The sequence below is a fragment of the Delphinapterus leucas genome, chromosome 14 (assembly GCF_059928025.1).
Source record: "Delphinapterus leucas isolate spDelLeu-1000000601 "Yukka" chromosome 14, BTC_Dleu_Yukka2, whole genome shotgun sequence".
In the NCBI taxonomy this organism is placed as follows: domain Eukaryota; kingdom Metazoa; phylum Chordata; class Mammalia; order Artiodactyla; family Monodontidae; genus Delphinapterus; species Delphinapterus leucas.
The window spans coordinates 46,957,044-46,981,151 of record NC_143142.1 but is presented as its reverse complement, the minus strand read 5'-3'; the positions used below and the strand labels follow the sequence as shown (position 1 = coordinate 46,981,151).

The window sequence follows — 24,108 nt, the reverse complement described above, 5'->3', positions numbered from 1 at the left end:
ATACACTTAACTTCCACATACAAATATTTAAAAGTAGCTTTAGAAGCTACTTTTTAGCTTTTCTGTTCTGGACAGAAAAGACAATTTACAAAACTGACCTAGATATTTCAAAACAATACTGAGCAAAAGTAGCCAGATATAATTTTTACTGAGTGCTTCCATTTGTAAGAGTATAAAAACAGACAAAACAATCTGTGGTATTAGAAGTTGGTGGTGGGACTTCCCTGGTGGTCAGTGGTTAAGACTTTATGCTTCCAATGCAGGGGGCACAGGTTCAATCCCTGGTGGGGGAACTAAGATCCCACATGCTGCGCAGCATGGCCAGAAAAAAAAAAAAAAGTTGGTAGTAGTGGCAAGTAGGAACAAGGGGACTTACAGGATTCTAGCAACTTTTCTTGATCTGTGCTCTGATTATTGTTCACAATTTCAGTGTCATGTACCGTTATTTTGCCCATTTAGACAGACATGCCATTTCCTCCCTCACATCTTGTGTATTTTCTTCCTCTCCATAACCTCCTTAGAATGGCTATAATTCATTAATGTCTCTCCTCCGTATTCACTCCCCTGCCTGTTCATCTTACATTCTGCAATGGTATATCCTTCACCAATCTATTAAGAATTCTTATTACACAGGAAATTGCATGGTATAGTGTAATGCAAGTTTGTCAGTCAAGTACCTAATAAAATACACACATTTATCTTCCTCATTTCGGGGTGAGAGTGCAGTCACTCCCATTTCTCAGCCTCAGGATTGGACAATCGCTGTTGGGGTGATGCAGGCTGTAACACACATTTTCAGGTCTCTGTATCTTCTTTTAATCTCTTGATATAACTCATTTCCATTCCCCATCTTTTTTCAGAACTGTACTGCCTAATTAGAAAATTATATTCCATATTAAGTGGTAATGTGGAATGAGTACTTTATTCATATTTCTATTAGCTTTACAGTACATGTATTCTGGGCCACACCTTTTCTACAAACATCACAACCTCCATAGAGGGTTTATTCTTTGAGTAGCAGCCCTAAAGTGTTCCTATAAAGTTATGATTCACTGAAGATTGTAATTAATACTTGCTAAACATGCAACAAGTATGTGACATGGTATTTGGCAATATATTCTTAGAACCCTGATACCTTATTTAAGGGTAACTTTTCCATTTAAAAATGTCTGTTAACCAGTTAACTAGCTTTCTGTCTGGTTGCTAGCATGGTCTGAAAATCCTGCTGTGTGAACACTTGATAAAATAGCTTTATAAGTTGATTAACATTTGAAAATAAAGATAAAATAGGTTTGTAAAGTTAAACCCAACATATAGTATCAGCATGTGGTATCTTTCTCCTATCCACTTTTTTAAGTGCAAAATAATGGGTCATCTCCTACATGTCTTCCAGGGTGAGTTATGAGAGTTAAATGTTATCATGTTTGCCTCTAGACAAAAACTTAATTAGACACACAAGTAGGAGAAAACCACGTTTAATTGAAAAATAAAGCAATACATCTCAAATAAGACTGTTTAACAACATAAACTGTAATTTGTTGAGGCCTGTAAGTGGTATTCTGAAATTTAGGTAGAGTATCAATACAGTTTCCTCCCTTATCCTGACTCAGCTATATGCACATTAAAAACAAGGACTGTCTCATGAATTTAAACTGTGTATCTGTAAAGCCAATCCCTATTCCTAATCCACCGACAAAAGGATGGGAGGTTTTAAACAAACATTTCCATACTGAGGAGCTCCCAGATAAAAGCAAATAAAGTCAATATTTTCCTTACGAAAAAAACTTATGTGAAAGACACACCAGACTATAAATAATATTTAACTAACCCACAAACTTCAAAACACAATTTCATCAAGATGATCTCTACAATTTTCCTTTAAAGAAGTTCTCAAATCTCAGAATGGTTTAACTTGACATACTGGAAGTACTAAATTTTGAAAGAAAGTACTAAAGTTATTGCTTAAACTGGAAAAACCCATGGTCAAAAGTCTTTTTAAAAAAGAGTTTGTTAAACAGCTATTCTTACAATTACACTCATGTAACCGCAGAGAAATGTTCAAGCACATAGTAAACATCACTCTTTCGAATGACACAACCAAGGCATATGTTAACATGTATGGCTTTTTTGGTGATTGTTATTACTACCCATAAATTACTGTTTGACTGAAAAAGGTTTTTACAAAACTCCACTTCCAAAATTAACATTTTTATTAAATCAAGCTAAAAAAATGTTCACTGTAGAAAAGTCAACAAGGATTTTAACAAAATCAAAATATACCTTTTTATACAATATATGTATATATTAGCAGCAAACTACTTCTGAGACTTTCTTTTATGTTCTTTTGAGTTATTTATTTTAAAGAAAGCATCAACAATGTATTAGTATGGAATGTCAGCTAATCCACTCTTCATCTTTTATTCTGTGATTTGGGCCTTCTAGTACAAGTTATTTTATGATTCTCATTAATGAATACTAAGAACAAACCCAGTTTTTGACTAAAATGTAGTGAAACAGAGTGGCTGGTAGAATCCACCTCACTACTATAGTCCCACATTACCTTAAGATAACAAATGAGCACCATATAAACAGGTAATTGTGTAGGTGTATAAACTCATTTTTAAGGTGTAATAGTAGCCAAGTAGATAACTTACCATTTGACTGTTACTTTAAAAATTTGGTGACATACAAAATTTTAATCAAATCAGATAAATACTTTGATCCCATATTGCTTGTGCATTTTTAAAATCTTAATAGAAATTCTGTATATAACCTGACAAACTGCATGCATATATGTGTATATACACATACAAAAGTGTATGTATATATGCATATACATCTTTAGATTTGAACAAATTTCTAAACTGAGATGAAGTCAAACCTCTCATTTAAATATATATATAGAATGTAATATCACCAACTGAAAGTTTCTAATAAAAGTTTCATCTTAGCTAATCAGCAATTCTGCTATTGAAAATTCTGAGGCCAAAGAGCTGTAATTCAGCTTACTGTACTTTAGGCTTACAAATTAGTCAGCCAAACAAACAAGATATGAAATTACCAACTGCCCACCAAAGAAATAAATTTTTCTCTTGATATTTCCTTCTAACAGCAAAAAGGAAATATCTATACAATGAGCTTTCACTTTTTAAAGAGTCAAAATTAGTAAAGAAATCTCACTAGTCTTCAAAAATACTAAACATTATATAAATACAATTTTCTTATAATAGTTGAATTCCTCTGCTAGAATCTGTATTTAAAAAAGTTTCCTTTGGATTGTTTCATTTAGCACTTCAAGTCTCCATTCTGCAACTCAAATAACTGGCTCAGATTTGTTAGGTTTATATCAATCTCATCTTTCACAATATGGTACTCTGTTACCTGTGTACAATAATGTCAATGGGAGGAACTGCACCAAATTTCAAAAGCAAGGAAAAATTCAATATGTAATATAAAAAGATAAGTACAACAGGGATTCCCTTTTCACCATTACATTAATGAAATATAATCCTTTTAATGCTTTTAAAGATAATGTCCTAACTTTTATCTTTTAACTTATCAAGAGAATGAAGATTTTAGATGGCCCACCTTTATTTTTCAATTAAAAACTAAATCAATAGACTGAATTACTTTTATTAATATGCACATCAAGTTATTGAAACGGTGGCTTCATGTAGTTTTCTCCTTAAAGATGGCACTTGCAGGTACAAAGATGCAGAGACGTCTATAGCCTTCAGATGTTTACCTGAAAAGATTCTTCAACAGCAGTTTGATATTGGGTTTCCTCATCTAGCTGAAGATTCTAAAAACAGTAACATTAACACGTCAATAGGAAAAACATATTCAATACTTAGTCCAATACATTACACATCTTGATACACATACATACTTGAAACAGTTTTTGTTACACCATATACTTCTTTAAAATATAAGCACTAAATACCTAAACTTTTAATTAAAAAAATTCAGTTATAATTATTTAGGAATATTTGATAAATAACAGATGATCAGCAGACAATGAAATTTGAGAATTACAGTGCTTTATGATAAGTTATTAATTGAAAGTAGTATAGTTAAGGGTAACCCACAATCATAAATTTTCTGTCATCTCTAGAAAAGAATGCCAATGTTGGAAGGTATATTCATTTTAAAGAAAATAAGCACTTATTACATTAAGACAGTTGAATTAACATCATCTTAATCATAACATAAAGGTAAAAACTACAGTTCACTCAATCTGATTATACTACTACTCCTTAACTTGAAAAATTCTATTTCCTTTCAATTATGGTCCATGCATTTGCTTTAAAATAGGCCTCCATTTGACAATCTCAAATCATTAAAATTACATGTTCTTCTGTGGCAAGGTAAAACAGTCTGACAATTAGATCAAAAGCAGTTCACAAAATAAATTTTTGTTTTTCCAAACACATAGCTCTCCAGATGCAGTAACCTTTCTTACACTGAGAATTTAAGAATAACCTATAATTACTTCATAAAACTACTAAAATTATCAGAGTACACTTGAATTTTACATATATTTGAAATATTATTACATACATATTTTTATACAGTATGACTAAAAATTGCAAATTACACAAAATAAAAAATATATATATCAAGAATGACATAATTTCAACACTGGAGGGCAGAAGAAATGGAAATTCTGTTCATGCCATTCTCAGAATTGCACAAGTCTGTGCTTATTACATAAACTGGAAAACAAGTATGAACCATTCTTTGTCAGGCTGAATCTTGAATGAGATAAGGTTTTAATTCATTGAAGATGAATAAAATGCAATTTCACAATTAATAAAATGAAAGTCATCTAATTTTTTTTTTGTAACTATCAAGACACATTTGGGAAGTAGAAATTAACCTCATGCTTTGCTCTGGGGATCCATTTTTATATTATATAACTTCCCTCATGCACTCTGTTAAAGCAGTGAACTAAGGCCAGAATCTGCCATTCAACCTGGCTTTACATAAATAAGCTCCCTCATTTTTAAAAAGAATGTGTCTCACGTGCAGATAAAAGAAATCTATTATGAGTTTAACAAGCTACTTACACTACATGAGAAATACATCCTCCATCTGTCATACCAATTTTACTTTTCTAGCAAGTATAATTTTCCTTAAATCTAGACAGTTTTCATATATATCATCATTTTGTTAATCTGGGAGTTTGCTCTTCCTCTATTAATTATCTCTCTAAGATAGAAGGTGGACAGTAAATTCAACTTTCACCACTTCTACAAACCAAAATTCACCTATATTATCATAAAAACAACAGAACTTGCTCTATAACCATCCAGCATGATACATCTTGCCTCAAAACTCAAGTCTAGATTGAAAAAGTTAATTTAACTTCAATATTTAAATGGTATTTTCTTAATCTTGAAAAACTCACTTACCACAAATTCTCCATAATCAAACTGATGTCTTTGATTTAGATGACTAACGAAATTTCTAGTAATCTGGCTAGGATCTCCCCAAGGAAGAGACACACAAATAGGACATGTCTATAAGAAACACAGTATTTCAAATAAAAAAAAATGAAAATAACCAAACATCATTATTGAAAGTATTAAAACATGTTACAAAAAAATCTACATGAAAAGCATTTCTTAAGGGCCAAATTTCATGACTAGATTATTTCTAGACCAAATTACCTTAGATAAATTACACTAATCCAACACAACACAATAAAAACAGAGATCTAACATATTCTATTACTTAAATCTGATTATTCTACTGTTTTAACAGAAACACCATATCCAGCCTTAACCAACTGTAATAATAATTACCAGTAACCAGTATGTAATCTCATTAGAGCCACACAATAACTGTGACATAATTATTATTATTAGTTTAATTTCATTTATAAGTAAGATGAAAGCAAAGGAAGCCTTAAATTGTATCCTTAAGGTTTCAAATGAAGTAAAAGTACATCTTAAAAAGTGAATGGATTACAGACTGAAATGAAACAAAACAGAACTTTAGTAACTGGACTATAGCCAAAGTTTGTGCTATGTTGAATATAATGCAGAAACAAAAATTCACTAATGCAATATAAAACAAATGAAATCTCTTAAATATGAGATTTTCCCCAAGAGATGTCTTTGGCACTGTATCTGTTTACTTAACAGTAACAGACCCTCTCCTAATGAGCAAAGTAGGGGGGGTATCTCCCTTAGAACTACCCGAGACTTTAAGGGCATACTGGGGCATACTCTTCCACAACTTTTTGTAAAACTGCTAAGATGTACCCACAATCCTTATTTTATCTTTTGATACATTTTCCTTCTAATTTCTGAAGAAAATATTTACATATCAAAATGGGAAGTATCTCTTCCAGCTCAGTTTCTCCTGTTTGACATACAGTTGAAATTGAAACTCATGCTCCAAATGTGGAGTTGTAGAACCATTAACACAATGTTGGAATCCTGCACTCTGCTCTATTCTCCTTCACTCATCAAAAAAGGTCTCACCACTCTCATACACACCCTCAAAATGGCATCAAAAAGATATGTATGCATCACATGGAGGCTAAACAATACACTACTTAATAACAAAGTGATCACTGAAGAAATCAAAGAAGAAATAAAAAAATACCTAGAAACAAATGACAATGGAGACATGACGACCCAAAACATATGGGAGGCAGCAAAAGCAGTTCTAAGAGGGAAGTTTATAGCAAGACAATCCTACCTTAAGAAACAGGAAAAAAAAAAAAAAAAAGAAACATGAAACATCTCGAATAAACAACCTAACCTTGTACCTAAAGCAATTAGAGAAAGGAGAACAAAAAACCCCCCAAAGTTAGCAGAAGGAAAGAAATCATAAAAATCAGATCAGAAATAAATGAAAAAGAAATGAAGGAAACGATAGCAAAGATCAATAAAACTAAAAGCTGGTTGAGAAGATAAAGAAAATTGATAAACCATTAGCCAGACTCATCAAGAAAAAAAGGGAGAAGACTCAAATCAATAGAATTAGAAATGAAAAAGGAGAAGTAACAACTGACACTGCAAAAATACAAAAGATCATGAGAGATTACTATGAGCAACTCTATGCCAATAAAATGGACAACCTGGAAGAAATGGACAAATTGTTAGAAATGCACAACCTGCCAAGATTGAATCAGGAAGAAATAGAAAATATGAACAGACCAATTACAAGCACTGAAATTGAAACTGTGATTAAAAATCTTCCAACAAACAAAAGCCCAGGACCAGATGGCTTCACAGGCAAGTTCTATCAAACATTTAGAGAAGAGCTAACACCTATCCTACTCAAACTCTTCCAAAATATAGCAGAGGGAGGAACACTCTCAAACTCATTCTACGAGGCCACCATCACCGTGATACCAAAACCAGACAAGGATGTGACAAAGAAAGAAAACAGGCCAATATCACTGATGAACATAGATGCAAAAATCCTCAACAAAATACTAGCAAACAGAATCCAACAGCACATTAAAAGGATCATACACCATGATCAAGTGGGGTTACCCCAGGAATGCAAGGATTCTTCAATATACGCAAATCAATCAACGTGATACACCATATTAACAAATTGAAGGAGAAAAACCATATGATCATCTCAGTCGATGCAGAGAAAGCTTTCGACAAAATTCAACACCCATTTATGATAAAAACCCTGCAGAAAGTAGGCATAGAGGGAACTTTCCCCAACATAATAAAGGCCATATATGACAAACCCACAGCCAACATCGTCCTCAATGGTGAAAAACTGAATGCATTTCCACTAAGATCAGGAACAAGGTTGCCCACTCTCACCACTCTTATTCAACATAGTTTTGGAAGTTTTAGCCACAGCAATCAGAGAAGAAAAGGAAATAAAAGGAATCCAAATCAGAAAAGAAGAAATAAAGCTGTCACTGTTTGCAGATGACATGATACTATACATAGAGAATCCTACAGATGCTACCAGAAAACTACTAGAGCTAATCAATGAATTTGGTAAAGTAGCAGGATACAAAATTAATGCACAGAAATCTCTGGCATTCCTATACACTAATGATGAAAAATCTGAAAGTGAAATCAAGAAAACACTCCCATTTACCATTGCAACAAAAAGAATAAAATATCTAGGAATAAACCTACCTAAGGAGACAAAAGATCTGTATGCAGAAAATTATAAGACACTGGTGAAAGAAATTAAAGATGATACAAATAGATGGAGAGATATACCATGTTCCTGGATTGGAAGAATCAACATTGTGAAAATGACTCTACTACCCAAAGCAATCTACAGATTCAATGCAATCCCTATCAAACTACCACTGGCATTTTTCACAGAACTAGAACAAAAAATTCCACAATTTGTATGGAAACACAAAAGACCCCGAATAGCCAAAGCAATCTTGAGAACGAAAAACAGAGGTGGAGGAATCAGGCTCCCTGATTTCAGACTATACTACAAAGCTACAGTAATCAAGACAGTATGGTACTGGCACAAAAACAGAAAGATCGATCAATGGAACAGGAGAGAAAGCCCAGAGATAAACCCACACACATATGGTCACCTTATCTTTGATAAAAGAGGCAGGAATGTACAGTGGAGAAGGGACAGCCTCTTCAATAAGTGGTGCTGGGAAAACTGGACAGGTACATGTAAAAGTATGAGATGAGATCACTCCCTAACACCATACACAAAAATAAACTCAAAATGGATTAAAGACTTAAATTTAAGGCCAGAAACTATCAAACTCTTAGAGGAAAACATAGGCAGGACACTCTATGACATAAATCACAGCAAGATCCTTTTTGACCCACCTCCTAGAGAAATGGAAATAAAAACAAAAATAAACAAATGGGATCTAATGAAGCTTTTGCACAGCAAACAAAATCATAAACAAGACCAAAAGACAACCCTCAGAATGGGAGAAAATATTTGCAAATGAAGCAACTGACAAAGGATTAATCTCCAAAAATTATAAGCAGCTCATGCAGCTCAATAACAAAAAAACAACCCAATCCAAAAATGGGCAGAAGACCTAAATAGACATTTCTCCAAAGAAGATTTACAGACCGTCAACAAACACATGAAAGAATGCTCAACATCATTAATCATTAGAGAAATGCAAATCAAAACTACAATGAGATATCATCTCACACCGGTCAGAATGGCTATCATCAAAAAATCTGCAAACAATAAATGCTGGAGAGGGTGTGGAGAAAAGGGAACACTCTTGCACTGCTGGTGGGAATGTGAATTGGTACAGCCACTGTGGAGAACAGTATGGAGGTTCCTTAAAAAACTACAAATAGAACTACCATATGACCCAGCAATCCCACTACTGGGCATATACCCTGAGAAAACCATAATTCAAAAAGAGTCATGTACCAAAATGTTCATTGCAGCTCTATTTACAATAGCCTGGAGATGGAAACAACCTAAGTGTCCATCATCGGATGAATGGATAAAGAAGATGTGGCACATATATACAATGGAGTATTACTCAGCCATAAAAAGAAACGAAATTGAGCTATTTGTAATGAGGTGGATAGACCTAGAGTCTGTCATACAGAGTGAAGTAAGTCAGAAAGAGAAAGACAAATACCGTATGCTAACACATATATATGGAATTTAAGAAAAAAAAATGTCATGAAGAACCTAGGGGTAAGACAGGAATAAAGACACAGACCTACTAGAGAATGGACTTGAGGATATGGGGAGGGGGAAGGGTAAGCTGTGACAAAGCTAGAGAGAGGCATGGACATATATACACTACCAAACGTAAAATAGATAGCTAGTGGGAAGCAGCCACCTAGCACAGGGAGATCAGCTCGGTGCTTTGTGACCACCTAGAGGGGTGGGATAGGGAGGGTGGGAGGGAGGGAGACACAAGAGGGAAGAGATATGGGAAAATATGTATATGTATAACTGATTCAGTTTGTTATAAATCAGAAGTTAACACACCACTGTAAAGCAATTATACTCCAATAAAGATGTAAAAAAAAAAAAGATATGTATGCATCAGAAATAAAGTATGATTCTTTTCCTTTCTTGCTTTATGCACTCATATACTACATTCTGCAAGGATACAGTTTACAATGCTACTGCTTGGTAATGAGTCCTCAGTTCACCTTTCCTTATTTCACTCTTTTCCAGGCTATTTTTGTACTTTACCCTCACAATTAAGCATACATCTTTTTATAAGTTAGTTACTGGGATTTTAAATATCTCATTTTGCTTCACAGTCATCAATCCTTTGTTGACAAAATATACCTTACTGACAATGCCCCGCAAAATTTAAAGTAACCACTTTCCCTTGTACAAATGAAGTGAAATAAATGGGACAGCATACCTTAAACAGAAGACTGTCTTAAACATACATACTTACCACAGGAACTATCTGAAATAGATGATTACTATTACAGTGATCCAGTAAACGCTGTCTGGTAAAATTTGATTCTTGACACAAGGGACACTTAAAGGTGGGATGCCCAGAAGAACTATAAAACAATTTTAAATGCAGCATACTGAATTTGAAATCATAACGTAAAAATGATGAGCTCCTATTTTTTGACCAATTATTATTTCTTTCTTTAAAAGTTATAATTATAGACTAATCAAAGATTGTCTCACTTTTAAAAAACTATGTTTTCAATAAATAATCTACAATAGATATTCCTAAACAATCTCAGTTTACAGTACCCTTAGTGTCTAGGAAATTTTTTCATGGTGCCTCTACAAGAGGCCTAAACAAAAATAACAAACCTAGCTGTCTCATTTATTAAAGTAGTTAGATTCAAACAACTTAATTTAGTCATTCCTGTAACTAATAGATGTCACTGTATGTCCCTTGAAAATTCTAAATATCCCATGGTGTCCCAGTATGGAAACACCATATCTAGGAAATTAAAACTTTTAAAAGACTTACATCCATATGGTGTATCTTTAATTTATCCTAGTTCTAAGACTCTAACATACAAAATTCATAGGAAAAGAGAAAAACAAAAGCATCAGCCATGAGAATGATCAACATTTCAAAATATTTTGAGGATCAGGCATCACTGGGTTTTAATATCTCAATTTCAGCAAGGGACAGTTCAGTATTGACAACTCTGCCTAAATTATGCATGGAAGAAATCTGACCACAGTGAAAGAGGAGAGCTACACGCTTCTAATTTAATGTGACCTGTAAAAGCAACTGCATCATTTATTTCTAAACTGCTAACTTATGCATTATGTCTGATGATTTAACTGAATTTAAATTTTTTTAATTTAAAAATCCATTATTACAAAGTGATAGGTATTATTTACTAAAATAATAGAAATTCAAAAGCTTACCTTGTATTCTCTTGATACGCTTCTGTGTTATCAGATGTGGATGTTTCACTCCTATTACTTAAGAAGCATGGGGGGGAGGGGGAGAAGTTAATACTTCAAGTAATAAAGCACAACACAGATTCATTAACTGCTAATGAAGACAACCAGTCTGAATTTGTTTGAAAAGCCTGAACTTCAAATAGTTCTGAACTATGATATAATTATGGCATTAATTACTTTTCAAATAAATTCTGATAAGAAGACTGCTTATGAGGTCCTTTAAAAATTAATTTAGGCATAGTTACAAAAGTATAGAGTATATAGTATTTTGCAGAATTGTCTTAAATCCATAGCATGAACATTTCCCCAGGTCCTTTAGACTTTCAAATTAAGAGACTCCCCTACCTCTACCTGGACTAGTTAGTTTTTGAATGCTGGGGTAGAATCAAGAATTTGTGAACTTCTTGACTTGTAACTAGGATATAGTTTAAGGTTGTAGCATCCAAAATGATGCTACAACTCCTAAATGGAGTAGGTTAAGAAAAAATATTTGAATGTTCATTATGTTTATATTTTCCAAAAAGGAACTAGGCTTTCCAACATTTAATATACAGAATAACTTGATGTCCTCACTGGGACCCCATGCCAGAGTCATGTGTCTTATGCAGTATCAGAGAAATCCTGAGAGAAAAGTGGGCATTCCATATGAGGATTGTCAGTCATGCATTACAGAATTTCATCAATGTAGTCAATTTTATAAAAACAAGGCCTTTCAATAGCAGAAACATTAAAATAAAAATGAGATAGGTAGTGGACAAAAAAAACTGTTGTGAAACTTAGAAAACTGACTTTTCAGTTTTCTTTTACAAAAGGACAAGCAATACTGTTTCATCTACCTAACAGATGTTCTCCAACGACAGTCATTTCCCTTCTGTGAAAATACTGTTGTGTCTCCACACACATTCTCTGCAAGAAAGCTTCCCTGCCCAAATAGGATACTATTAAACCACTATTTTGCATCTTTTTAGCAGTTATTAATCTGTCTCTGCAGATTCTAACAATGTGGAGACTAAAAACTGCTTTTCAAAATAAATTCAAACTACGGAGAGTGCATGTGTTAAAGGGATGTTATGACTTTACCAAAAACAGTATGTCACCTATTTTTTTAAAATCTCATAACTATACATTTAAACTTGGTAACAGATTTTTCTAAACTGTTTTTAAATCTTCCAAATAAAGATAATCATTGGGTTTTGAACATGCCCTAATAAAATATAAAAACTTCCGATTCGTTTGTAAGAACAACTATAACATAATCAGAGAGTATGGAAAATTTCAAAAGCCCTTTTAATATTTACCAAATGGGACTGAAAAATATAGGAGTCTCAACCTATGACATACTCTTCCATTTGGATCTGTATTGTGTGTTGTAGGTATCTTTTCAGCCATGATAGTCATCAAGACCAAGTATCAAAGTAAAGTGAATTTAATCGAAATCTTTAAATTACTGTCACTGTATTAAACCAAGATTTTAAGAAATTTTAGAAATCATAGTCAACCATATTGTTTTCAATAAAAACAGTAATAAAACTTTAAGAATGAAAATATTTTATACCATTAAATAAAGCAAACTTATTTTTAAAGTAACTTTTTCATCTTTATCTCACTTAAATTTTGCATGTGTTATGCGTAAAGTATCAGTACTATAAAACACATGCATAGTTTTAAAATAAACACACACATACTCAGAGTACATGCTCAATTTTTTTCACTGGTGGGGTATGCAATCACAAAACTCCTGATTTAAAGCATTTTAATATCAAAGTTAATGCCCTTTTTAAATGTTTTCTCCTTTCCACCTACTTTTACAATTCTCTATTTTCCATTATTATTGTTATCATCATTCTAGTCCTTCCTGATCATCCTGTATCATGCCCAGGGCTATTACTGGGAGCCTACTCATTTATTCTAGAAATGTATGAATGAGTTCAACAATAGAAAATCTATTACTGACAACCATACTATCAATTTAAAAAACATATGATCATTTATTTCATCTGATGTAGAAACCATTCACTAAAATTCAACCTCCAGAATGGAAACAAAAACAAAAAAACCTCTGATCACCCACAATGCTTTTAAAAGTACAAATCCCTAAACTCTAGATAGCAGAGTATCTGGGAATGAAGTCAGATGTATACATTTTTTTAACTGCATACAAGATTCTGATTTGAGTAAGAACCATTCAATGGAGAAATCTTAAATTCAGGATGATAGCATCATAGAACAGATAAAGAATATGTTAAAAAACTGTAGTGAACACCACCCATAATAATAAAATTTTAGATGCATTCCCACTAAAATCAAGGAAAAACAGGTGCCTTCTATTTAATACTGGATAGAGGCCCTAGTTAATGCAATAAATCAAGTACAAAATGAAGCAGTAAGAGACAAAATTGCATTGACAAACCAAATAATTTTCTACGTAATAAATCCAAAAGAATCTACAGGTAAATTATTTAAAACTATTAGAACTAATAAATCAGCAAAGCTGCTAAATGAAAGATTAACATAAAAATCCTTAATATTCCTACTCACTAGTAATAACCACTTAGATTATAAAACAGGAAAAAAGATCCATTTGTACAGCAACAAAAACTGTAAGGTTTTAGGGGCTTCCCTGGTGGCGCAGTGGTTGAGAGTCTGCCGGCCGATGCTGGGGACACGGGTTCGTGCCCCGGTCCGGGAAGATCCCACGTGCCGCGGAGCAGCTGGGCCCGTGAGCCATGGCTGCTGGGCCTGCACGTCCGGAGCCTGTGCTCCGCAACGGGAGAGGCCACAACAGTGTGAGGCCCACGTACCGAAAAAAAAAACACTAAGGTTTTACTAGGAAAAGATATACTAGAACATATTTATGTGTGCTCTAAATGGACTTCTTTTACTGCATTTTTTTTTTAATGGAAGAGATAAACAGGTGGGAAACTGGGTGGGAAAAATGAGTATCATATGATGTCAATTCTCTCCAAATTAATCTATGATTTCAATAAATTCAACCTTTATAATGCTTCCGATCAAAATCTCTACAGGAATTTTTAGAAAACTCAAGTCTGATCCTAAAATTCATATGGAATAGCAAAGGACCAAGAATAACAGAAACAATTTTCTAGGTAAAACAAAAGGGAGAACTTTCCCTACATGATCTTAAGACCTATTGTTAAAGCCACAGTAATTAAGATAGCATGGTATTAGAGGAATAAACGAAGCAACAGAACAGAATAGAGATGTGTAGGACCAAAATGGCATTATAAATCAGTGGGGAAAGAATGGACTCCTCAATGAATGGTACTGGGACAAATGGTTATCACTTGGGGAAAATTTTTCCAACCTCATGTTATACACCCAAAATAAATGTGAAAAGCACAGCTTTAAAATGTTAAAGAAGAAAATATCTTCTATAACTTTATGCTGTGGGAAAGGATTTCTCAAGCATGACACAAAAAGCAAAAAACATAAAGAAAATAAATATAATATATATAAAAGTATAAATATAATACTTATGTATGTCAAAAGACACAATAAGACTAGCCAAAGACTGATCAAAAATATTTGCAAGCCATAACAGACAAGTGGGACTGCATTAAACTAAAAAGCTTCTGCATAGCAAAGGAAACAACAGAGTGAAAGGCAACATATGTAATGGGGGAAAGTATCTCGAAACCACATATCTGACAGAGGGTTAATCTCCAAAATACATAAGGAACTCCTACAACTCAACAGCAAAGAAACTAATGACCCAATTACAGAATGGGCTAAAAATACGAATAGACATTTCTCCAAAGATGACATACAAATGGCCAACACGTATATGAAAAGATTCTCAATGCCACTAATCATAAGGGAAATACAAATCAAAACCACAATAAAATATCACCTCATAGCTGTTATGATAGCTATTATCAAAAAAACAAAAGACAACAAGTGTTGGTGAGGATGTGGAGAAACTGGAACCTTTGTACACTGTTGGTGAGAATGCAAAATGGTGCAGCTGCTATGGAAAACAGTTACAGTGAAGTTCCTCAAAAAAATAAAAAGTAGAACTACCATATGATCCAGCAATCCCACTTCAGGGTATTTATCAAAAAGAACTGGAATCAGAATCTTGAAGAAACAGCACTCCCAAGTTCACTGCAGCGCTATTCACAATAGCCAAGATATAGAAACAATCTTGTGAATGGATAAAGAAAAAAGATATGAATGGATAAAGAAAATGCGGCATATACATGCAACGGAATATTATTCAATTTTAAAAGAAAAGAAAGTCCTGCAACTGTGACAACATAAATAAACCTTGAGACCATTATGCTAAGTTAAACAAGCCAGTCACAGGACAAATACTGCATGATTCCACTTATATGAGGTATCTAAAATACTCAAACTCAAAGAAGCCAAGAATAGAATGGTGGCTAACAGGAGCTACAGGACGGGGATATGAGAGTTTCTAATCAACATGTACAAATTTCAGTTATGCAAGGTAAGTTCTAGAGATCTGCTGTACAACACTGTGCCTATACTGTATATAACAATACTATACTGTACACTTAAAAATCTGTTAAGAGAGTAGACCTCATGTAAAATATTCTTATCATAATAAAAAAAGGGGTGAGAAAAAAACCCAAAAAACCTATGCATGACTATGCCATTTTATGCTAAATTAAATTGTGGTATTACCTAAGGCAGTTTTCAAAATACTAGAGTACCTCATTTCCAGTCTTTAAAATGTGAAGAAAAATCTCCAGTTCTATGCTTACACGTTTCAGAAAACAGCAAAAAAAATTTTTTTAATTCTTTGGAAAAAAATGTAAATATATTTGTATTGCATGTAATAAAGAATTATTATCCAGAATATATCATGAATGCCTATAAATAAGGAAAAGGAAATTTTATCTCATACTTGTACCAGATTCCTTAATAGTTACTTAGCTACTGAAAATGTTCAACACCTTGGAGAGAAATCTGTTATAAACATAAAATTGTTTGCAAATTTCATTCTTTCAGTCTTTGTGAAGTGTTGTATTTGGACTAAACTGTTATAGGTTTACTGACATCCAGTTATTAATGTTTACAAAGAGTTAAGATTAGTTGGAAAAACCTGCAAACAGACCAAATAATTCCAAGGAAGATAAAATAGAAATGTGTGCTGGTATCTAATGATTACATGCATCCTCCCTCTCTTTCTAGTAGCTAAAGAAAACAGAAAGATACAGTCCTACATGTTAAAACAGAATTTTATGTTATGAACTAGAAATGGCATTAGTAAAATAACTAGCACTGCTACATAATTATTATAAGAAACTACCCCATACGAATGCAATAATTTTGTTAAACATTCACCAACATTTATTACTTTATGGTAAATAGTTTTACCCTGACTGATCTGGCTGAAACGTGTGTTGGTTTATTTTGGATGACTCGACTGGAAGTTATACTGCTTACACAGATGGAAAGGCAGATTATGTCTGTTTTATCCATCCCTGCATATTCAATAACATGTAGTGTGCCCAGTAGTTCAGAAGGTACAATAAATGTATGCTGAATTGATTAAATGATCTAAGGGTTTATTTTGAATATTTTTTAAACTATGTTAGTTTCTTCTTTTGAGGACCTATGGGCAAAGCACTTCAGTATAATCTCTTTTATTATCAGGAAAAGCTGTCTTTCTCATTAAGAACTATTTGGTTTCAAATATCATAGACTTATTTTTTTTATGAAACCTTTATTTTTTAATTTATTTTTTATACAGCAGTTCTTATTAGTCATCCATTTTATACACATGTCAATCCCAATCGCCCAATTCATCACACCCACACCCCCACCCCCCCTGCCGCTTTCAGCCCTTGGTGTCGATACATTTGTTCTCTATATCTGTGTCTCAATTTCTGTGGTATCAGTGATGTCGGTCTGTAATTTTCTTTGTAGTATCTTTGTCTGGTTTTGGTATCAGGGTGATGGTGGTATCATACAATGAGTTTGGGAGTGTTCCTTCCTCTGTAATTTTTTGGAAGAGCTTGAGAAGGATGCGTGTTAGCTCTTCTCTAAATGTTTGATAGAATTCACCTGTGAAGCCATCTGGTCCTGGACTTTTGTTTGTCGGAAGATTTTTAATCACAGTTTCAATTTCGTTACTTGTGATTGGTCTGTTCATATTTTCTATTTCATCCTGGTTCAGTCTTGGAAGGTTATACCTCTCAAAAAATTTGTCCATTTCTTCCAGGTTGTCCATTTTATTGGCATAGAGTTGCTTGTAGTAGTCTCTTAGGATGCTTTGCATTTCTGTGGTGTCTGTTGTAACTTCTCCTTTTTCATTTCTAATTTTATTGAGTCCTCTCCCTCTTTTTCTTGATGAGTCTGGCTAATGCTTATCAATTTTGTTTATCTTCTCAAAGAACTAGCTTTTAGTTTTATTGATCTTTGCTAATGTTTTGTTTCTATTTCATTCATTTCTGATCTGATCTTTATGATTTCTTTCCTTCTGCTAACTTTGGGTTTTGGTTGTTCTTTCTCTAGTTCCTTTAGGTGTAAGGTTAGATTATTTATTTGAGATTTTTCTTGTTTCTTGAGGTAGGCTTGTATAGCTATAAACTTCCCTCTTAGAACTGCTTTTGCTGCATCCCATAGGTTTTGGATCGTCGTCTTTTCACTGTCATTTGTCTCTAGGTATTTTTTGATTTCCTCTTTCATTTCTTTAGTGATCTCTTGGTTATTTAGTAACGTATCGTTTAGCCTCCATGTGTTTGTGTTTTTTACATTTTTTTCCCTGTAATTGATTTCTAATCTCATGGCGTTGTTGTCGGAAAAGATGCTTGATATGATTTCAATCTTAAATTTACTGAGGCTTGATTTGTGACCCAAGATGTGATCTATCCTGCAGAATGTTCCATGAGCACTTGAGAAGTGTAATCTGCTATTTTTGGATGGAATGTCCTATAAATATCAATTAAATCTATCTGGTCGAGTGTGTCCTTTAAAGCTTGTGTTTCCTTATTAATTTTCTGTTTGGATGATCTGTCCATTGGTGTAAGTGAGGTGTTAAAGTCCCCCACTATTATTGTCTTACTGTCGATTTCCTCTTTTAGAGCTGTTAGCAGTTCCCTTATGTATCGAGGTGCTCCTATGTTGGGTGCATATATAATTGTTATACCTTCTTCTTGGATTGATCCCTTGATCATTATGTAGTGTCCTTCCTTGTCTCTTGTAACATTCTTTATTTTAAAGTCTATTTTATCTGATATGAGTATTGCTACTCCAGCTTTCTTTTGATTTCCCTTTGCATGGAATATCTTTTTCCATCCCCTCACTCTCAGTCTGTATGTGTCCCTAGGTCTGAAGTGGGTCTCTTGAAGACAGCATATATATGGGTCTTGTTTTTGTATCCATTCAGCAAGCCTGTGTCTTTTGGTTGGAGCATTTAATCCATTCACGCTTAAGGTAATTATTGATATGTATGTTCCTATTACCATTTTTCTTAATTGCTTTGGGTTTGTTTTTGTAGGTCCTTTTCTTCTCTTGTGTTTCCCACTTACAGAAGTTCCTTTAGCATTTGTTGTAGAGCTGGTTTGGTTGTGCTGAATTCTCTTAGCTTTTGCTTGTCTGTAGAGCTTTTGATTTCTCCATCGAATCTGAATGAGATCCTTGCCAGGTAGAGTAATCTTGGTTGTAGGTTCTTCCCTTTCATTACTTTAAGTATATCATGCCACTCCCTTCTGGCTAGTACAGTTTTTGCTGAGAAATCAGCTGTTAACCTTATGGGAGTTCCTTTGTATGTTATTCGTTATTTTTCCCTTACTGCTTTCAATAATTTTTCTTTGTCTTTAATTTTTGCCAATTTGATTACTATGTGTCTTGGCGTGTTTCTCCTTGGGTTTATCCTGTATGGGACTCTCTGCGCTTCCTGGTCTTGGGTGGCTATTTCCTTTCCCATGTTAGGGAAGTTTTTGACTATAATCTCTTCAAATATTTTCTCAGGTCCTTTCTCTCTCTCTTCTCCTTCTGGGACCCCTATAATGTGAATGTTGTTGCGTATAATGTTGTCCCAGAGGTCTCTTAGGATGTCTTCATTTCTTTTCATTCTTTTTTCTTCTGTTCTGCAGCAGTGAATTCCACCATTCTGTCCTCCAGGTCACTTATCTGTTCTTCTGCCTCAGTTATTCTGCTGTTGATTCCTTCTAGTGTATTTTTCATTTCAGTTATTGTACTGTTCATCTCTGTTTGTTCTTTAATTCTTCTAGATCTTTGTTAAACATTTCTTTCATCTTCTCGATCTTTGCCTCCATTGTTTATCCGAGGTCCTGGATCATCTTCACTATCATTATTCTGAATTCTTTTTCTGGAAGGTTGCCTATCTCCACTTCACTTAGCTGTTTTTCTGGGGTTTTATCTTGTTCCTTCATCTGGTACATAGTCCTCTGCCTTTTCATCTTGTCTTTCTGTGAATGTCTACAATATCATAGACACTATTAATAACATAGTGGATGTCTTCCTCTTTGTACTACTTGGAAGCTGTGAAGCACAGTGTACAGAGTATTACAATATGTTCGGCTAATAACTGAAATCCTATGTGCTGGGTATATTTTTTGCCCCTCTAGATCTTCTCTCCTCCATTTTTCACCATGCTCTTTGTACTGAGAAACTAACCTGCATTAACAGGTTCCCTTCTCTGCTTCCCAAATGGGTTCAGCCCAGCAGGAGATTTGGAGGAAGAACAAGAGGAAGGTTAGGATACCTATTTTCCAGACTCCTTCCCAGCAAAACTGCCTTGACTGGTTGCATCCCTCTCCAACTGCCCTCTCCAAATAGCTTTCTTTCTCCAATTCTGGTGTCTACTTTCTCCCCTCCCCTGCTTTCAGTAGACCCGGAGTACATGACTATTCCTTGTGACTTCCTATACCCTGCTTACGTAGTGCACCCAATACTCTACTCCTTACAAATAGTCCCTTCACACACAAAAATAAAAAATTAAAGAATAGTCCTTCACTAAATTCCCCTCAAATTATCTAATTTGAGTATAATTATCTGTTTCCTCCCAGGACCCTGACTATACATTCTGGCTTCTTATATTTCCTACCATTTTTTAAAAAATCTTTTCCTTCCTTCAACAATTTCCTTACCAGAAATTCATATACAAACTGAATTTTTCCATTGCAACTAGAATTTTGCATAGGATATAAACATGAATAAGACTAGGAAGCCCATCTACTAGATAAAAAAAACAGACAAGTAAACAGGAAAGACTTCAGAGTATCTAACACTTGGTCTAAGTCTTCAAAGAGAAGAAAAAGTCCACTGGCTGGCAAAGTGTGGGTTAGAATGGTGGGGAAAGTATGGAGGTGAGGGAGTGATGGTGATGATGATGATAATTAAAAACTAACATTTAGGAAATTCCCTGGCAGTCCAGCGGTTAGGATTCTGTGCTTTCACTGCCGAGGGCATGGGTTCAGTCCCTGGTCAGGAAACTAAGATTCCGCAAGATGCGCTGCACAGCCGGAAAAAAAAAAAAAAAAACCAACAAAGCAAACAAAAAATCCCCAAACATTCACCAAGTAAGGTGCTATTCAATATGTTTTACTTCTATTAACCTACTTATTGACTCCCACCAATGCGGTGTTTAATAGTATCACCACTACCTTTTTAAACAGATGAGAAAACTGAGGTACAGTTTCTTGCCAAAGTCATACAATTAGTAAATGACAGAGCCTCGTACCCAGCAGTCTGGCTCCAAGCCTTCATGTTTAATGACTAAGTTATATTGCTTCTCAAGGATGGCCAGGATACAGTGGGAATAATTCAACATGGCTAAGGCATATTATGCAATATGGGTAGCCAAGAAAGACAAAGGCTAAACGGAAAGGTAAGTGCCAGATCAGAAAGGGCTTTAGAATAGGGATTTTGTCTTATTAAGCTAGTTGTTGAATTAGATCATGGAACCCCTTGAGAATCCTGACATTCTCTCTCCAGAAAAATGCACACATAGTACACACAAAAAACTGGCAGTTTAAGCAGTTCACAGAGCCCTTACTGGGCCATGGAACCCAGGAGGAGAAACACAGCTATGGGGCCACAGGAAGTCACTGACAAGGTACAGAAGTGTAGGTACAAGGACAAGGAGAAAGAGGTCAGAGTTGCACTTCTGAAATATCACTTTGGCAATCGTATACAGGACAGATTAAAGGAGGACCACCAACTAAAAGAATACTACAACAGTTCAAGTGAGAGATGATGGGGACTTGAGCTGTGGAAGTGACAACAGGGGCAGAAGAAAAGCACAGATGAGGAATACTGCTATTAGAAATCAATAGTACCTATAACCAATTAGATCTGGGGGGTAAGAGGGAAGAAGGCATGTCTCATGAGAAGAAAACTGAGTCATTTAACAAGCAGTGACTGTGCAAATCATATATACTAGGAACTTTGCTAAGAACTAGAGACACATTGTTGAACAAGACAAACACCATCCCTGCACTTAAGAATAATCTACTGGGTTAATAACAAATTGTTGAGTAATTTCAATACAGCAGAAGTACAGAAATAAAAAAACCAAAAAGGATGAACCGAAGGGGATTTTTTTAAAAATCACAAAATAAGAGTGACCAATTTCATCCAATGACACTGAGTCAAGTAAAACGAGAACCTAAAAGAGCAGGAAATAAGAAAATTACTAAAGACCTTTACCTGAACAGTTTCAACTAAGGAGTTGAGAAGAAGCCTTACTACAGTGTAAGTGCTTCTAAGAGTGGTTAAATTACTGAAAATTAGCAACATGTGAAGTGAAATGCTACTAAAATAAAATCTTAAAGACTCTGCTTAACATATCGCCTCCTGGGAGCCTTTCTATAATGCTGCCAATACTGCCTTTCTTTACAGAATGGTGTGTGCTTGCTACTGAGTTTTTAAAAATTAAGCACTTCATTGTTTAGAGATACATGCGTGGGTGGTAATACTATAAAGAAAAGCAAAAGAATGAACAACCCAAAAAAGAGGATAGTGGTTACCTCTGGGAGTATGGGGTTCAAATTGGCATGGGCTCACAAGGAGATTCTAAGGTCCTGAAAGGAGCTTCCCTGGTGGCACAGTGGTTGAGAATCCGCCTGACGATGCAGGGGACATGGGTTCGATCCCTGGTCTGGGAAGATTCCATAGGCCGCAGAGCAACTAAGTCCGTGCACCACAACTACTGAGCCTGTGCTCTAGAGCCTGTGAGCCACAACTACTGAGCCCGCATGCCACAACTACTGAAGCCCACGCGCCTAGAGCCCGTGCTCCACAACAAAAGAAGCCACCACAATGAGAAGCCTACGCACTGCAACAAACAGCAGCCCCCATTCACAGCAACTAGAGAAAGCCCGTGTGCAGCAACAAACACAGCCAAAAATAAATAAATAAATAAAATAAATTTATTTTTAAAAAAACAAGGTCCTGAAAAATGTTATAATTTTTGACCCGGCTTAGGTATTTGTTTTGTCACTATTTTTTAAACCACACATGTGCATTCTGGCCATTCTTATTCATAAAATACATTTCATAAAAATGTTTAATGTACATAAACCTGAGACAATAAGATACAAATCAAGCCAAAACCTAGCTTTAAAAGAATTGAGACTAAAATAAAACTACAAATTTAATCGTACCAAATCTCACTTTTACATGACATTTTATCAAAATAAAAATTTCAAACAATTCTATTCTTAGAGAGTAAAAGGATTCTAGTTTGCAAATACATTACTGAAAGGGATTTTCTCTAGCTTTCAAGTAATTTCAGTTGCAAAAGAAAACATTCAATTCACAGATCTACTTTTTATTCAGACATGTAAAGTTTCTTAGAATGATTTTTACATAACATAAGCTTAAGTCTAGCATAAAGTCAATCTCCCAGATGTCATTTTACATGCATCAAACAAACTTATGAGGACAAAGGCAATTTACTTTAAAAACACAAACACCCACACATACACAAAAACACTTTATACAGTCTCTGCAAAATTTCCATTTTAACTATAAAAATAAAAACTATAAGAGTAAATATTGCTTACCTGTTCCCTACTGAATCTTGAGAGATCTGAAAGTTTGGAATGACAGAAGAAACACCATATTCATCTTGGTACTTCTTACAAGATTTGTAATGATGTCTCATGCGATAGAATTTAATCTGTAAATTATTGATTAAATGTAATGTGACTTTCAAAAGAACAAATATAATGTGATTCCATTTATATGAGGTAGAACAGAATTCAGAGATAAAGTAGAATACAGGTTACTAGAGGGGTCGGGGTGGGGGTGGGGGAACAGCAAGTTACAATTTAACAGGTACAGAGTTTCTGTTTGGGATGATGAAAAAATTCTGGAAATAGATAGTGGTGATTGCTATACAATGTTATGAATGTACTTAATACCACTGTATTGTACACTTAAAAATGGTACGTTTTCTACCTTACCATTCATGATACTGCACTCTAATTGTTCATTTGATGCCTCATACAGATTGTGTGTATGTATATACATATCATGTTTTCTTACCAAATGGACATTTATTGTATAAAAAAAGTTTACCACAATCTTTCACTTATAAAAAAAATAAAATAAAACTAAAAAAAGGTACGTTTTACGTTATATATTTTACCATAATAAAACATTTAAAAAATGTTTAATGTAATGTGACTTTTAATATAAAAAGGAACTCATAAGACTTGAGATATTGCCAACAAGAAGGAAAAAAACAAGGCAGAAATAGATAACAAAATATTCCATTTAAACAAG

At 34.3% G+C, this 24,108-nt stretch overlaps 1 protein-coding gene across 3 annotated transcripts in view; it reads right to left on the bottom strand.

Moving 5' to 3' along the window:
- Positions 1-693: 693 nt before the first annotated feature.
- RNF138 (ring finger protein 138) overlaps positions 694-24,108 on the bottom strand; it is a 44,574-nt gene continuing 21,159 nt past the window's right edge. For 2 of the 3 annotated variants that reach the window (XM_022586913.3, XM_022586914.2), the window contains 5 exons: positions 23,385-23,500; positions 11,323-11,379; positions 10,373-10,484; positions 5,415-5,522; positions 1,460-3,802 (listed from right to left, as the gene is read on the bottom strand). In XM_022586913.3, the coding sequence (XP_022442621.1) occupies positions 3,734-3,802; positions 5,415-5,522; positions 10,373-10,484; positions 11,323-11,379; positions 23,385-23,500 (462 nt within the window). In that variant the 3' untranslated portion in view covers positions 1,460-3,733. Of the gene's footprint in view, positions 872-1,459; positions 3,803-5,414; positions 5,523-10,372; positions 10,485-11,322; positions 11,380-23,384; positions 23,501-24,108 lie in introns of those variants that run through there. The other variant, XM_089895061.1, reaches the window with a different exon arrangement.